The sequence below is a fragment of the Equus quagga genome, chromosome 7, assembly GCF_021613505.1.
Source record: "Equus quagga isolate Etosha38 chromosome 7, UCLA_HA_Equagga_1.0, whole genome shotgun sequence".
NCBI lineage: Eukaryota > Metazoa > Chordata > Mammalia > Perissodactyla > Equidae > Equus > Equus quagga.
This window is the reverse complement of record NC_060273.1, coordinates 70,059,974-70,075,661: the sequence shown is the minus strand read 5'-3', so window position 1 is coordinate 70,075,661 and position 15,688 is coordinate 70,059,974. Positions and strand designations below refer to the sequence as shown.

The following is a 15,688-nucleotide window of genomic DNA, read 5'->3' as shown; positions in this document are numbered from 1 at the left end:
CTCGACACCCCAGGACTGCTGTGTTTACTGGGGAGCCAATCTCTTTTAAGGAAAATTTTCTTGAAGGAGAAAGGAGAACTTGAAACCCCTATCGGGCCCTCCGGGAAGAAAGCCCGTTGCCTCTGCAGTGTCAGCATTTTTCCAGGGCCTAAAATAGGGCAACGGGGGAAGTGAGAGCTGATTCAGGGCCTCGGAGGGGCTGCCAGGCGCCCCCGGCCTGCGCGGGAGGAAACACATTGCTGGCGCCAGGCCTGGCCCGGGTTTCCGCTCAGCCTGTGGCCCTTCTCCCAGGGATGTTCTCGCTTCTGCTTCCAGGCCTCCTGGCTACCATCCCCTCTCCAGGAGGGAGACTCCTAGAGAGGGAGTGCCACCTGCTGGGCACTGACCACCCTGGGCTGTGAGGCCTGGCTCTGCCTCTGGCCGCTGGGTGCCCCTGGTGAGTCCAACCCCTCTACTCTGGCCCCTTCTGTTCCCAGTGATGGGAGGCAGACATTCCAGCCCCCAGGGCATTGGGTGAATTTGGGGCTTCTCCATTGTCCTGCACAAAGTCTCTTTAAATGGCTATTTCCACCACCCCCTGCAACCCCCCAGAGACCCGAGAATTGGAGAGATCTTCTCTGTCAAATGATTTCAGGGAGGTTAGATTTGTGTTTCGATTTTGTCCCCATCAGAGTCGTGCAGCCTGTCTGCTCGAGCTTCTGATCCGCACGAAGGGCTCAGTGAACTGGTGAACACTGCCTCGCCCGAGGTCGCAGCCCCCGTGCCGCGTGACCACAGGGAGAGGGCACACGTCATTTCTAGCAGGCTCCTGGCAACTCTCAGCTGAGCTGGCGCTGCCGGATTACAGCTGCAGGAACGCAGGGCCCAGGCTGGGGTTTATTGCAGGGAAGCGCTTGGACTGTGGGGTCACACCCACAGGTGTCTGAAACCTGGTTCTCCCTCACTAGCTGGGTAGCTTGCTTAACCTCGCTGACTCTCAGGCTACTCTTCCATCCCCTGGGAGCAATCCAAGGCCCACCTCTCAGAGGTCTTGGGAGGATGCAGTGAGCGGATGCCCAGCCCCTGGCTCCGCCGGCTGCTCCTGCCCTGGGTTCCTGCATCAATTGCTTATGTTTCTAACCTCCTTTCTGGTGCTGGCACTCTGATATCCAAAGCTTTTAGCAGTTAAAGGTCACAGTCAATGACTGTGACATCCCGTGGTCTCCGATTCTGCAATTCGTGCCGTGTTCTGCTTCTGCACCCGCTGTTCTCACAGGCGCCTGCTCCCCTCCCCTCCCCGGCCTTGTCCCTCCAGCCCCTGCCCTGGCCTCCTGGAAGTGTAGTCAGAGAGAGGCGTCTGTCCTGTCGTTTGCCCAGATATTCACGCAGGACACGACTGACATCCTCAACTTCCGCCCCCCACTTCCTCCTGCTGGCCTGACTGGTGGGAAGGGGCAGCCGTGCTCAGGCTCCATCCTCCTGGGTTGGCAGCTGCGGTTTGGCCAGCACCAACCAAGGCTCTCTTCTGCTTCCTGTCCAGTCTTCACTCTCTCATCTCAGCTCCCCAATTCTCCCCGCGCCCCAAACGTCCTCACCCCCTCCCGCTTCCCTGACAGACCCCTCCAACATCAGCTCCCGGGATACGCGCCAGCCTCCACTCTTCTCCCTCTGCACACACCCTGCACACCAAGGTCTGGCATGCAGCCGCCTCCTCAGCGCAGGGTCTGCGGGAGAAGCGAGCCTCCCGTCTACTGTCGAGCTGACAGCTCAGGTTTCCAGCCTGCTGCCCCATCTCTTCTTCCTTCTGGGGCTGGACGCTGGAGAGCCCCCTCCTCCCCCAGCAATGCCTCACAGGCAGGCTGTGGGCATGAGCACAAGACAAGGCAGTTTTAACCCATGGAACTCTCTAGGGTGAGGGGAATAGTCTCTATCTTAAGCGAGATGGTGGGTACACAAACAAATGCACTTATCAAACCTCGTCAAACGTACACTTAAGAATCTGTGCTTTCTACTGTATGTAAATTACATCTCAATAAAAAAGAACAGACACTCAAGCCCAGTGGGAATGACTGGGCCAGACAAAGACCTTCAGTGGGCCTTTTCCTCGTCAGGGACGAGACGCACCTGCATCCCGGAGTCCTGCAGCCCCAGGACTGTGGACGGGCCAGAGCTGAGGCTACCCTCCCACCCCAGCCCCACCCCCACCCTCCCTCAAGTTCCCTCCAAATAAGCGTGAGAGAAAATGCAACACGTTTGTTGGGCCAACAGCAGCCATGAGCCAAGCACCCAGCCCCTCACACCCAGTTAGGCACCCTCCTGGATGGAGATTCTGTATCTCTGCGGCTGCCAGAGGGATGGAGTTGGGGTGGGGTCTGCCACAGAACTCCCTGTCCTGAGGACCCGCAGCCTGTGTCTGGGAGGGCTCTGGCCCAGGAGACCCTTGCTATCCTCCCCCGAGATCTGCCTTGGGCTCTATACTCTCTCCTCTGCCCAGGCCAGAGAAGCTAACCTCTCATCTTTCCTTCCCACCCCTTACTCAAGCCTCCCAAGGCAGGACCAGTGCCCCTTCAGGCCTTTCCAAGTCAGGTCCTGCCTACAGTCAGCGAGTCACAGGCTGGCAGAGCTGGGACAGCCATCAGGGGCTCTCTAGGTCCTCCCTACTCAGTATACATCTGGACCACAAGCTTTGGAGCTTGTTAGAAAATGCAGAATCTGAGGTCGCACCTGAGACCCACTGAGTCGGAATCTGCATTGTAACAAGGTCCCGTAATTTGCACGCACATAAAATATGAAAAGCACTGCTTTGGTCCAGTCCATCACCATCCCCAACATCTACCATTGACTAGATGTGGACATTGAAGCCCCGAGAGCCCCAGGGACTTGTCTAGGACACACAGTGAGATCCGCAGCCCTGCCCAGGCTGGTTCCATCCCGCCCATACTCTCTTTTCTCTTTTCCCTTCATTGCCTTTCCAAAGTAGATACCTATAAACCTGTAGTCCAGGCTGGGGAGATGGAAGCACAAAGCGGGGACTTTCAGTGATGGGCAGAGGTTCACAGAGTCCTTCCACAGTGGCCCTCACTGTCACATCTCCCAAGCCGCGCTCCACACCCCCCAAGCCCCGAGGGAAGAGTTCTGCTCTTACCATGCCAAGCGGTGGCCACCAGCAGGACCAGCAGAGCCCCCAGGCCCATGGCCTCAGTGGGGAGGTGGCAGGCTGAGGCAGGGCTGAGGGGTGGTCAGCGCTCTGAGCTCCCTGCTGCCAGCTCCACAGGGACCAGGACCACAGGACGCACGTTCCTCTCTGCTGCACTGGCTGCCTGTCTTGTTTTCCTCTTCCTCCTCCTCCTCCTTGGGTTGATCCTCTTCTTCCCCTTTTAGCTAGGCAAGGCAACCACAGAGTTTGGAAATCTTGGGTCTCTAGAAGAAAACAAAGCCATGACCCCCAGAGGGAGGGGCTAGAGTCTGGGGCAGGGCCAGCCTGAGCCTGGGGGAGCTGGCAAAGTTTGGGGCCCTTCTGTAGCTACCTCCAAGGGGCCCTGGGAGGAGAGACAGTCAGTTAATCAGCAGCACAAATGGGGGTCTTCAGAGGGGCCAGGTGGCTCTGGCTAAGCTGAAAAGGAAGTCGGATTGGTCTGGGAGAGCCTGCTGACAGTAGCAAGAGCTTCCATTAACGGGACACTCACCAGTCAAGCCCTTTACATTCACTGCCTCCTTTGGTTCCCACAAAAATTTTATGTGGTGGGTACTGTTATCATCCCCATTTCACAGACGGGAAAACTGAGGTCCAAAGAGATCAAATGCCTTAAGCTTGCCCACGGTTACACGGCTAGCAAACAGTGGAGGTGGCATTAGGATCCGGGCAGCCTCGTTGTAGAACTGCCTTTTCGTGGATTAATTAAGTTTGTTTATTTATTTATTTTTACAGAGAATCTAATTGTACTGCTATATTTCTTAAGAAAAATAGAAAGTGTTCCTCCGCCTCCTCCTTTCCTGTAGGCAATTGCTTTTACCAGTTTTAGTTGATTCTCTTAGAATTTTCTTTCTTATTTCTGTCAAGATGATTGTAAAATTATTTCTTGAAACTAAAAACTCCCAATATAACATGGATCCAGGAAAATGGTTATTTTTCCATGTACTCAGGTAGAAATAATATATATATATATTTTTTTTTTCAGGAAAGTGTTTTGAACCTTTAGTAATCATGAATACCAATCAGAACTGACTCAAGAAGAAATAGAAAATCTAAATAGACCTATAAATAGCAAAGACATTGAATCAGTAATTAAAAACCCCCAACAAAGGACCAGATAGCTTCACTGGTCTACCGAACATTTAAAGAAGAATTAACTCCAATCCTTCTCAAACTCATTCAAAGAATAGAAGATGAGGAAACACTTCTCAACTCATCCTATGAGGCCAGCATTACCTTGATACCAACAGCAGACGAGAACATCACAAGAAAAGAAAACTACAGACCAATACCCCTTATGAATACAGATGCAAATGTCCCCAACAAAATACTAGCAAACCAAATACAACAGCATATTCAAATGATTATACGCCATGACCAAGTGAGATTTATCCCAGGAATGCAAAGATGGTTCAACACATGAAAATCAATCTAATATATCACATCAATAGAACAACAAGAAAAAAACCCACATGATCATCTCAATGGATGCAGAAAAAGCCTTTGACAAAATCTGACATGCTTTCACAATAAAACACCCAACCGACTAGGAATGAAAAGGAATATCCTCAACATGATTAAGGGTAGATATAAAAGCTCACAGCTAACTCAATGGCAAGAGACTGAAAGATTTCCCCACTTAGATCAGAAACAAGGTGAGGATGCCTGCTCTCACTGTGTCTATTCAATACTGTACTGGAGAATCCAGTCAGAGCAATCACAAAGAAAAGGAAATAAAAGTCATCCAAATTAAAAAGGAAGAAGTAAAACCATCTCTATTCATAGACGACATGATCCTATATACAGAAAAATCCTAAAGAACCTACAAAAAAATCTATTACTGCTAATAAATGGATTCAGCAAAGTTGCAGGATACAAGATCAACACACAAAACTCAACTGTATTTTTATACATTAGCAGTGAACAATCCAAAAAGGAAGTTTGAAAAATAGTTTTATTTGCAATAGCATCAAAATGAATAAAATCCTGGGGAATAAATTTAACCAAGGAGATGCAAGACATACACACTGAAAACCCCAAGACACTACTGAAAGAAATTAAGAAGACTAAATAAATGAAAAGACATCTCGTGTTCATGGATTGAAAAATTTAGTATTGTAGAGATGGTAATACTCCCCAAAGTGATCTACAGATTTAGTGCAGTCCCTATCAAAATCCCAATGGCCTTTTTTCTGCAGAAATGGAAAAGCTGATTCTCAAGTTCATATGGAATTTCAAGAGACCTCAAACAGCCAAATCAATCTTGAAAAATAACAAAGTTGGAGTCACATTTCCCAATTTCAAAACTTACTACAAATCTACAGAAATCAAAGCAGTGTGGTATTGGCATAAAGACAGATATGTAGATCAATAGAATAAAATTGAGAGTCTAGATATAAACCTTCACATCTACGATCAATTGATTTTCAACATGAGTGCCAAGACCATTCAATAGGTAAAGAACAATCTTTTCAACAATGGTGTTAAAAGAAGTGGATATCCACATACAGAAGAATGAAGTTGGACCCTTAATTCACACCATATACAAAAATTAACTCAAAATGGATCAAAGACCTGAATGTAAAGACTAAAAGTATAACACTCTCAAAAGAAAGCATAGAGTTAAATATTCATGATCTGGACTTGAAAATGGTTTCTTAGATATGTCACCAAAGGCACAAGTAACAAAAGAAAAATTACATAAATTGGACTTCATCAAAATTAAACATTTTGATGCATCAAAGGACACTATCAAGGGAATAAAAAGGTATCACAGAATGGGAGAAAATATTTGCAAATCATATATATATATATAAGAATTAGGTATTAAGAATATATTTATATAAAACTCCTATACCTCGACAACAAAAAGACAATGACTCAACTTAAGAGTAAGCAAAAAAGTTGAATAGATATTTCTCCAAAGAAGATAGACAAAAGGCAAACAAGGACATGAAAGGATGCCTAACATTAGTCATTAGTCATTAGGGAAATGCAAATCAAAACTCCAATGAGATACCACCTCACACCAACTAGGTTGGCCATAATTGAAAAAATCAGAAAATAACAAGTGTTAGTAAGGATGTGAAGAAATTGGAGCCTTTGTACATTGCTGGTGAGAATGTAAAATGGTGCAGCTACTGTGGTAACCAGTTTGATAGTTCCTCAAAAATTAAACACAGAATTACTATATGACCCAACATTTCCACTGTTAGGTATACCCAAATGAAGTGAAAACAGAGACTCAAGCAAATACGTACACATGAATGTTGAATGTAGCACTATTCACAATAACCAAAAGGCGGAAACAGTTGCTGACTAGATAGACAAAATGTGGTATATTCATTCAATGGAATATTATTCAGCCATAAAAAAGGAGTGAAGTAAACATGTCACAGTGTGGATGAACCTTGAAAACACCATGCTAAGTGAAAGAAGTCAGACACAAAAATGTCATCTATCCTATGACTACATTTATATGAAACATCCAGAATAGATAAATCCATATAGACAGAAAGCAGACTTATGGTTCTGGGGCTAGCAGAAAGGGCAATGAGGAATGACTGCTTCGTGGGTAGCTTGCTTCCTTTTGAAGTGATGGAAATGTCTTGGGACTAGATAGAGGTGAGGGTTGCACAACATTGTGAATGTACTAAATGTCACCAAATTGTACACCTTAAAATGGTTGATGTTTAAATTCATGTTATGTGAATTTTACCTCAATTAAAAAAAAGAGAAGATGGGATAGACTGTCCTAGAAAAACAAAAACTGAGGGAATTCATTGCCAGCAGACCAGTACCACAACAGAAAAAATGTTAAGGGAAGCTCCTCAGGCAAAAAAAAATAATAATAATACCAGGCAGGACTTGGATATATACCCAAAAATAAAAAGTGCTGGAAACGGCATAAATAAAGATAAATATAAAAAATATTTTTATCTTACTTTTAATTGCTAGAAAAGATAACAGACTGTCCAAAACAGACATTGGCAAACTTTCTCTATTTACAGAGCCAGATAGTGACTAGCTTAGGCTTTGTGGGTCATGAAGTCTGTTTGGCCACTACTTAACTCCGTCACTATAGTGCACAAGCCGCCACAGACAACCCATAACCCACGGAGCGTAACTGTGTTCCAATAACAGCTTATTTACAAAAACAGGCCGCAGGCTGGATTTGGCCTACGGGCTATAGTTTGCCAACCCCTGATTTAAAGCAAAATGGTAGCAATGTTTTGTATGGTTAGAGAGTATATAAAAGTAAAATGTATGACAACAATACCACAAAAGATGGGAGGGAGGGATGTGCAGTCTGCTGCTGTAAGCTCCTTGTACTATGTTCAAAGCAGCATAATGTTATTTTAAGGTAGACTTTGATTAATTAAAGATATATATAGTAAAACCTACGATAGCCACTAAAAATTGTTTTAAAGATCTAAGTTATAAGCCAATAGTGGAGACAAAATAGAGTCATAAAATATACTCAATTAATCCAAAGGAAGACATAAAAAGAGGAAAAAAGAAAGAAGAGTAAAAAAGAAAGAAAGAAGATGGAAGAAATAGAAAACATCTAACAAAATGGTAGGTTTTAATCCAACTGTATCAAAAATTATCTTAAGTGTAAGCAGTCTAAATATACCAATTAAAAGACAGAGGTTGTCAGATTGGTTAAAAAAGCAAAACCTAAGTATTTGCATTACAAGAGGCCCACTTTAAATATAAAGACATAGATAGGATAAAAGCGAAAGGATAGAAAAAGATATTCCATGTAAAGAGCAATAAAAAAAAATACTGTGGTGCTGTATTAATATCCAACAAGGTAGATTTGAGAATCATGAATATTTCTAGAGATAAGACATAATGGATATGACATAATGACAAAGGAGTCAGTTATCCAAGATTACATACTTCTAAATGGATATGCATCTTAGAACAGAGCTTCAAAATATGTGAAACAAAACTGATAGAACTGAGAGAAGAGAGAGACAAATCTCTGTTAACACCTCTCTTTCTTTAATAGATTGTCAAGCAGAGAGAAAATTAGCAAGGATGTAGAAGACCTGACAAAAGCTATAAATGAACTTGACCTAACTGATATTTATAGAATACTCATCTTAACAATAGCAGGATACACGTTCTTCTCAAGGACACATGGAATATTCACCAAGATATACCATATACTGGGCCATAAAAAAAAATTAAAAGTTTAAATACCTAAATTATACAAAGTATTTCTTGTACTATAACAGAATAAACTTGAAATCATTACCAGAAAGATATCTGAGAAATCCCAAATATTTGGAAATTAAACAACACCGTTATAAACAACCTGTAAGTCAAAGAGGAAATCACTTGTAAAATTAGAAAATATTTTTGAATTGAATGAAAACATAATAAATGATCTGAGCATCTACCCTAAGAAACTAGAAAAAGACAAACAAATTGAACCCAAAGCAACCATAAGGAAGGGAATAAAGATAGCAGAAATCAATGAAATCCAGAATAAAAAGAGAAAAATTAGTAAAACCAAAATCTGTTTCATTGAAAAAAACCAACAAAATATCCAAGAAAAAAAAAATGAGAAAGACACAAATTACAAATATCAAGAATGAAAGAGGGGACATCCTCACCAACCCAACAGGCACTAAAAGGATAAAGGAATAGTGCGAACAATTCCAGGGCCATAATCTCAACAAGTTAGATAAAATGAACAAATCCCTTGAAAGACACAAGAAGATGATTCTAACATCACGATGAGCTGGCCTGCTGGTCCGAGGAGGAGGGTGAGAAACACACGGAACAGAGCTGCACCAGCTAAGGTGTTGCTGCCCAGCCCAGCGTGGATCAGGGTCCCCAGCTGCCCCATAGATGCGTGAGTCCAACCAGATCAGCAGCACAGGGTGTAGATGAGTGAGAAATACGTTTATTGTTGTATGCCACTGTGGTTTTGTGGGATTTTGTTTGTTTGTTTGCTTTGCAAAAAGAGCTAACTAATATAGGGTTGGATTTTGCTAAGCAGAGGCAGAGAAGAAAGCAAAGGGCACCTGGAAAGAAATGAACGGCAAAGGCAATCAGCAGGCCCGCTCGTCAGCGACCAGCAGCTTCAGGACGTAGGTAGAGGGCAGAGGTGCAGGGAACCCCGTCCCATCTCAGTTCTACAACCCCGTTTGCTTTCTCCCTCCTTTTGTTTTCCTTTTACACCAGGGCTCACTGTAAGATACTCACACATAACGAGAGATCTAGCCCCCCAAAATGGAAGTCCCCCCAACCTTCTCCTGCCAATCACACTCCGTTTCCCAGCAACAACCATAAGTACGAGTATGTATGTATCCTTCCTGACGTTTACCTGTGCCACATGCTCATCCACGTATCCACCATCCATCCGTCCGCCCATCCATCCATCCACGCTTTATAGTTTAAAAAATAGCATCATATGCTGTTTAATGCACTGGGGTTTGGGTTTTATCACTTAACAGCACATCTTAGAAATCTTTCCACGTCGGTCCATAAACATCTACCTTGGTTTTTAAACTGCTTCACGCTACTCATTGTGTGAATGTAACAGAATTTATTTCACCATTCCGCCACTGAATGGATGCTGTAACTACTTCTGATTTTTCTCTGCTGTGAACAATGCTGCAGTGAACATAGGATAAGTCACTTACTCTCTCCACCTTCCCTTTTCTTGTCCCTACATGAGTCTTTGTGCACGTGTGCCGTCATTTGAGCGAGGTCCATTCCTAGAAGAGGGACTGCCGGGCCAAAGGGTAGGTGTGTTAAAATGCAGAGATACTGTTAAATTGGCCCCCGAAAAAGGCTGTGTGTGTGTGCACTCTCACGAACAGTGTATGGGACACCCAGCTTCCCTCTATTCTTGCTGACATTGGCTATTATTGAGCTTTAGATTTTTTCCCAATCTGATAGAGAAAAATATTATTTCATTGAGAATTTAATGTGCATTTTCTGGATTAGTGGTGAAATGAACAATTTTTTCACGTGTGTATTGGTATTTCTTCTACAGATATCCTTTGTCCATTTTTCTATTTGGTTTGGTCTTTTATTGATTTGTTGGGACTATTTATATCCTGTATTATGCTGTTAACCCTATTATCATATATGTTGAAAATGTTTTCCACCCAGCCGACCACTTCTCTTTTCACTTTCTGTTTTGGTGTCTTTATTTACACATAGTTTTAGTTTGTATGTAGTCAGATTTGTTGGTCTTTTCATTTCTGGCTTCTGGGTTTCATGTCTTGCTCAGGGAGGATGAGCCGTTACTGTTTACAAGGCACTTTCATTTCCATTTTCTCATACTGGCCTGGACCACAGGGATTCTGTGAAGTACATATTATCTCTACTGTATAGATAAGAAAAGGGAAGGTCAGAGAGGGTAAGTCACTTATCTCAGGTCACACAGCTGCTTTGGGGAAGGCTCAGAGCCAGAAGTGGGATTTCTCAGGGTCTCAGACCCAGGTCACCACTCACTGCTGCCCAGGTCATCAGGCCAATATCATTCCCACACCTCTCTAGCATTCCTGGCAGGTCACCTACATGCCTCACGACATTGGAAAGTTGTAGCCAGTGCTTCCCTCCCCTGGGACAGACCTGTCTCCCTGGGGCACCCACTGTTGCTCCTGGTGCTGCATTCTGGACCCCCGTGCAACTTTGTTCCCTGTCCCTCGACAGGCCTCCAGTCTGTGGCGGCAGCCTCGGGCTCCCTAGAGGCACGGCTTCTCCAGGTTGAGCACTCTGGTCACTTAGTGGTCCTCCTGGGACCTGGTCTCCATCCTCACCCTCATCAGATCTTCATCAACATGCGGGGTCATCAATGTGACACTAACTTTTTCAAGTCCAAAACATCTGGAGGAAGCCCCTTCATCTGGGGACAGGGGCACAATCAGCTGCCTTGGGGAACAGAAGATGGGGAGCCTGCAAGGGCTTCCAGAGCAGTGGCTTTCGAGCTGGGCCTTGGAGGAATCCTCCAGGCAGAAAGGAAATTCAGGAGAGGGACCAGCATGGGGGTAGAGAGGGTGAAAAAGCAGGGCCCCTGGGGCCAGCCAGAGGAATGGGGTGGAGGTGGAAGTTGGAAGGAGTGAGGTCCAGGTGCAAAGGGTCCCTGACCACTCGGCCTGGAGCTTGGACTATCCGTAGGCCGGGGGTTCTTACTGGGAGTCTCTGGAAAGGGCACCTCCAAGCACAGCCTGGGGGCCCAGCCTCAGAATCCCAGTGGTGCCTGTCAAAACGCAGATTCCAGGGCCATCCTGGGCCTGCGGAATCAGGGGTGGGAGATGGGAACCTGCACAGGAGACGGTCTCTAGGGGACTCTGATGTTTGCTCATGGCTGAGGTCGCTGCCCTCGAATGCCCACGGATGGCCTCGAGGGAACCGGAGGACCCCTAACATGCAGGCAAAGTTTGTGTCTGGCGTCGGCATAGGACTACTTTCATGCAATTGTCACACAGTCCCTGACCCGGCTGGCAGGGGTCCATCTCTGATGGAGGGTGTTGAAGTGGAGAAGGGATGTGGCTGGAAAGGGGTTAGAGGCCACAATGGCCCTGAGGGGTGGCCTAGGCCACCTCTGTCCCCGAGATCAGAGGAAGCTGCTCGTCCTGTTATTTCTGTCCACCCAGCTAATGCCTATGGCCCCTCAGACTCCTTACCTCCAGGAGGCCTTCCCATCACTGCCAGACAGGCAGGGGTCCTTCCTATGCATCCTGGGGCTCCTGGGCTCACCTCCATTCTGGTACTTTCCTCACTCAGCAGGCCTCAAAGGTTTATCAGTGCTCACTATGTGTCAGGCAGCCTGCCAAGCACTCTTGGGAGTTTTCTCATTGAATCCTCCACCCTAGAGGTAGGTGTGGTTATTATCCCAAAGCTCAGAGAAGTTAAGTCACTTTCTCAAGATCACACAGCTGGCGAGGGATTTCTGCCTCCTGAGCCCGTGGTATACATGACCGTTCTGATCCACTGACTTTACACATTTGAAGAATGAATGAGTCAATGTCTGAATAAATGCTGTGTCCCAAAGCTCTGCAAGCAGGATAGTGTCTGCCCTCCTGGGAACATGGCATCTGGAGGCCTAACGTTTTCTGCGTGCTGTTTACGGGCTGGGCACAATGCCAAGCTCTTTGCATATTTATCTCATTTAACCCTCTTAACCCTGAGGCTGGTTCTATTCATCATCCCCATTTTGCAGATGAGGAAACGAAGGCTCAGAGAGGTTAGGCCACTTGCCCAGGGTCCCAGAGCCAACAGACGGCAGAGGTGGGATTGGAACAGGCAGCTCGGCTGCAGAGCCTGTGCTGATGGCCACCTGGCTGCACAGGGTGGTCCTGGGTCTTCTCTGGCAGCGACCATACTGACTGCCAGTGGACGTGGGGTGAAGTGCCCTGGGGCTCGGGGGGTGGCCCCCAGCTGAGGAAGCTGTAGCTGTGCAGCCAGGAGGGTGACCACCAGGGATCCTGGATTGACATCACTCCTTCCTGTGGCAGAGGAACTTGGAGAAGGGTTTGCATGTCAGTCCAAGGATTAGGAAATCCTGAAGTGACTGTGCAGGCTGCGCCGCTCTTCTGCACATACTGAGGGCCTGATCCTCATCTCCCTGCCTGTTCCTGGCTCCTGGCACCTCCAGATGCCACGGCAGGGGCAGCTTAGCCCCCACCCTCCTGACCACTCAACCCCCACCCCAGCCTATGCCCTGGGATCCAGGCGGTTTTCCATAGGGAGTGGAGAGGCCCAAGCAGGAGCCAAGGACCCGGCATCAGGACACTTGTCTACTGGTCCTTCTTCGACCCAAGGCCAGAGAAGTTCCACCACACTGACCTCTAGGGTTGAAGACTCAGTGAGTTCTAGCATCTGGTTTAGGCTGCTCTGGGGTGTTAGTTCCCCTCGACGGTTCCAGCCCAGGAGAACAGGTCAAGCCCACAGGGCTTATAGGACTTTGCCACCTGTGCGCATCTCTGCTCCTCCGTCTCCACCCCTCCCTGCTGTGCCGAACACTGTGCCCTCAGCTCCTGATCTCACCCCGCTCTTTCTCACTGTTCCCTGCTCCTGCCTCTGTCTGGACCGTGCCTGCCTCTCCTCTGTTCGCCTGTCTTCTCCTCTTTCTGGCCCCGCGTTCACAGCACTTCTCGCTGTCAGCACAAGCACCGTTACAAGGGAGGTGTCGATGTAACGGCATCCTGACCGTCCCCCACCGCCCCCAACACAAGCTGCCTGGCAGGGCCTGCACCTCTCCCTGTCCTCTTTACACCCGGCGCTTGCCACGCCTGGCAGATGGCGGGAGCTCAGTCCGTGCTGGGCGCGTGAACAGATGAGTAAACGGGTGGACGAATGAAGGGAGCGTAGGAGTCCTCCCCTCGCAGAAACCATTTCTTTAGGGGACAGCTTGGTGTGTGGGGCCCTGATCTGGGCCCAGGAGGGAGAGGGCTAAGGGCTCTTCCCTGCCTGCGGGGCCCTCCCGTCCTGGTGGGAGGTAAGACACACTCTTAAGTGGTGGTACTGCAATGCAGGTGATAACACTGACATTGATTTATGACCCAAATGGGGACCATTGAGACCAAGGGGGCTGCTGTTCATAACTGTACTAACACAGGGGCAGAGAGGGACCGTTTGGAGTTACCCTGTCCACCGGGCACTCTCTTTGTGTCAGTTTCTAGACTAAACTCTGCACAGATCATCTCATTTGATCCTCACAACCCACGTCAGGGGATGGCTATAATTATCTCATGTTATAGATAAGGAAGGACAGGCTCAGAGACGGTAAGCAACCTGCCAGGGATCACACAGCTCGTAAGCAACACTGGCATTTGAACCCAGGAACTCAGCCCCAGAGCCCATATGTTTGACCACCTGCCTTTAGCAATGGCTGGGCTCTCAGAAAGCTCAAGGGTAGAAGCGAACGACCGAGTCTCTGGAACAAGACAGACCACAATTCGCATTCCCCACTCCTAGCTGTGGGATCACAGTCAGGAGCCTAGCCTCTCTAGGCCTCAGTTTCTTCATCTGTAAAATGGGGGAGGGGTTATTGCCTCGGATCCAGTGAGACAACAACACGGGCAAAGTGCACTCAACAAATGCTTATGGAGTGTTTCCTCTGGGCTTGGCCCCAGCAACACAGTGGTGAGTGTGGCAGGCACGGTTGCTCCCTCTGGAGCTCACAGCCTGGTGGCAGAGCCAGGAGAAGAAGCAGGACATCCTGGGAGCACTGCAGAGAGGCGTCCAGGAAGAGTCTGCCTAGGCTGAGGAGGAGCCGGGGCCCGTGCAGGGAGGAGTAGGGGATATTCCAGGAAGGAGAGACAGCACTGTAAAGGCCTGGAGGTGAGAGATCCATAGGACACCCGGACACTGAGGGTGTCGAACAAACATGAGGGCCCATCAGAGGCACAAAGGACGAGGAAGAGAGAGTGCTTCCAGCTGAGTGGTCAGGAAGGCTTCTTGGAGGAGGTGGCTTTGTGCCAGGCTGGAAGTTAGCACCAGACTTTGCCCTTCAGCCTTAGAGGGCTGGGCATTCTAGGCGTGAGGACAGCACCAACAAAGGGGCCAACTTCGGGCTTCTGCACGGCAAAAGAAACAGGCAACACGGTGAAAAGGCAATGTACGGAATGGGGGAAAATATTTGCAAATCATCTATCTGATAAGGAGTTAACATCCAAGATATATAAGGAACTCATACAACTCAATAGCAAAAAACCAAACAATTCAATTAGAAAACCGGCAGAGGAACTGAATAGATATTTTTCCAAAGAAGACACATGAACGGCCAGTAGGTACCTGAAATGACGTTCAACATCACTAATCATCAGAGAAATGCAAATCAAACCACAATGAGACACCACCTCACAGCTGTTAGAATGGCCATCATCAAAAAGATAAGAGATATCACGTGTTGGCAGGGACGTGGAGGAAAGGGAGCCGTGGTGCACTGTTGGAAGGTCGGGAAGCTTGTGGCCCACACAGGGCTAGAAGGGCCTCGAAGGGCAGATGTGGAAGAGGCCCCAGCCGAGGTCGGAAGCAGGTCAAGGAGGGCCTCGAAGACCACGCTAGGGTGTCTGGACTCTGTTGGGCCATGGGGAGCCATCGAAGGTGCTTGAGCAAAGGAGAGTGAAGATCATGGTATGCTTCCGGAAAATCAGTAATAAAGAAGAGAAGCTTTTAGGGGTGGAAGTTTCCATCTTGTTCCTTCAGAAGGGGAACAAGCGCCCTGAGAATTCTGTGATTTTCCAGAAGCTTTGTTACTTCCCTGTGTTTGTGACTTTTCTAGTTCCTCGCAGTGATTACCCATGAAACCCCAAACCAGAAAGAGACTGTGGAACTGCCCCAGGCCTGTTTGGAGGAGAGGAGCCCATAGGGAGCTGTTGGAGAGCAGGTGTGGGCACCAAAGGGGGCCCAGAGAGAAGGGCAGGGGGCTAAGCCAGTGGGAGGGGTGTCACAGGGAGACAGCGTGGCTTCCGTGGTGTCCCTGAGTCCCTGCTGGGTCCTGAGGAGAGCTGACCCCCTACCCTAGGCCAGGGCCCCCTC

At 47.6% G+C, this 15,688-nt stretch overlaps 1 protein-coding gene across 1 annotated transcript in view; it reads right to left on the bottom strand.

Annotated features, from left to right (window-relative positions):
• Positions 1 to 3,292, bottom strand: part of CSF1R (colony stimulating factor 1 receptor) — a 29,744-nt gene extending 26,452 nt beyond the window's left edge. Inside the window, exon 1 of the mRNA XM_046665254.1 lies at positions 3,125 to 3,292. Coding sequence (XP_046521210.1) covers positions 3,125 to 3,173 — 49 coding nt within the window. The 5' untranslated portion in view covers positions 3,174 to 3,292. The remainder of the gene's footprint in view (positions 1 to 3,124) is intronic.
• Between the last annotated feature and the right edge of the window lie 12,396 nt (positions 3,293 to 15,688).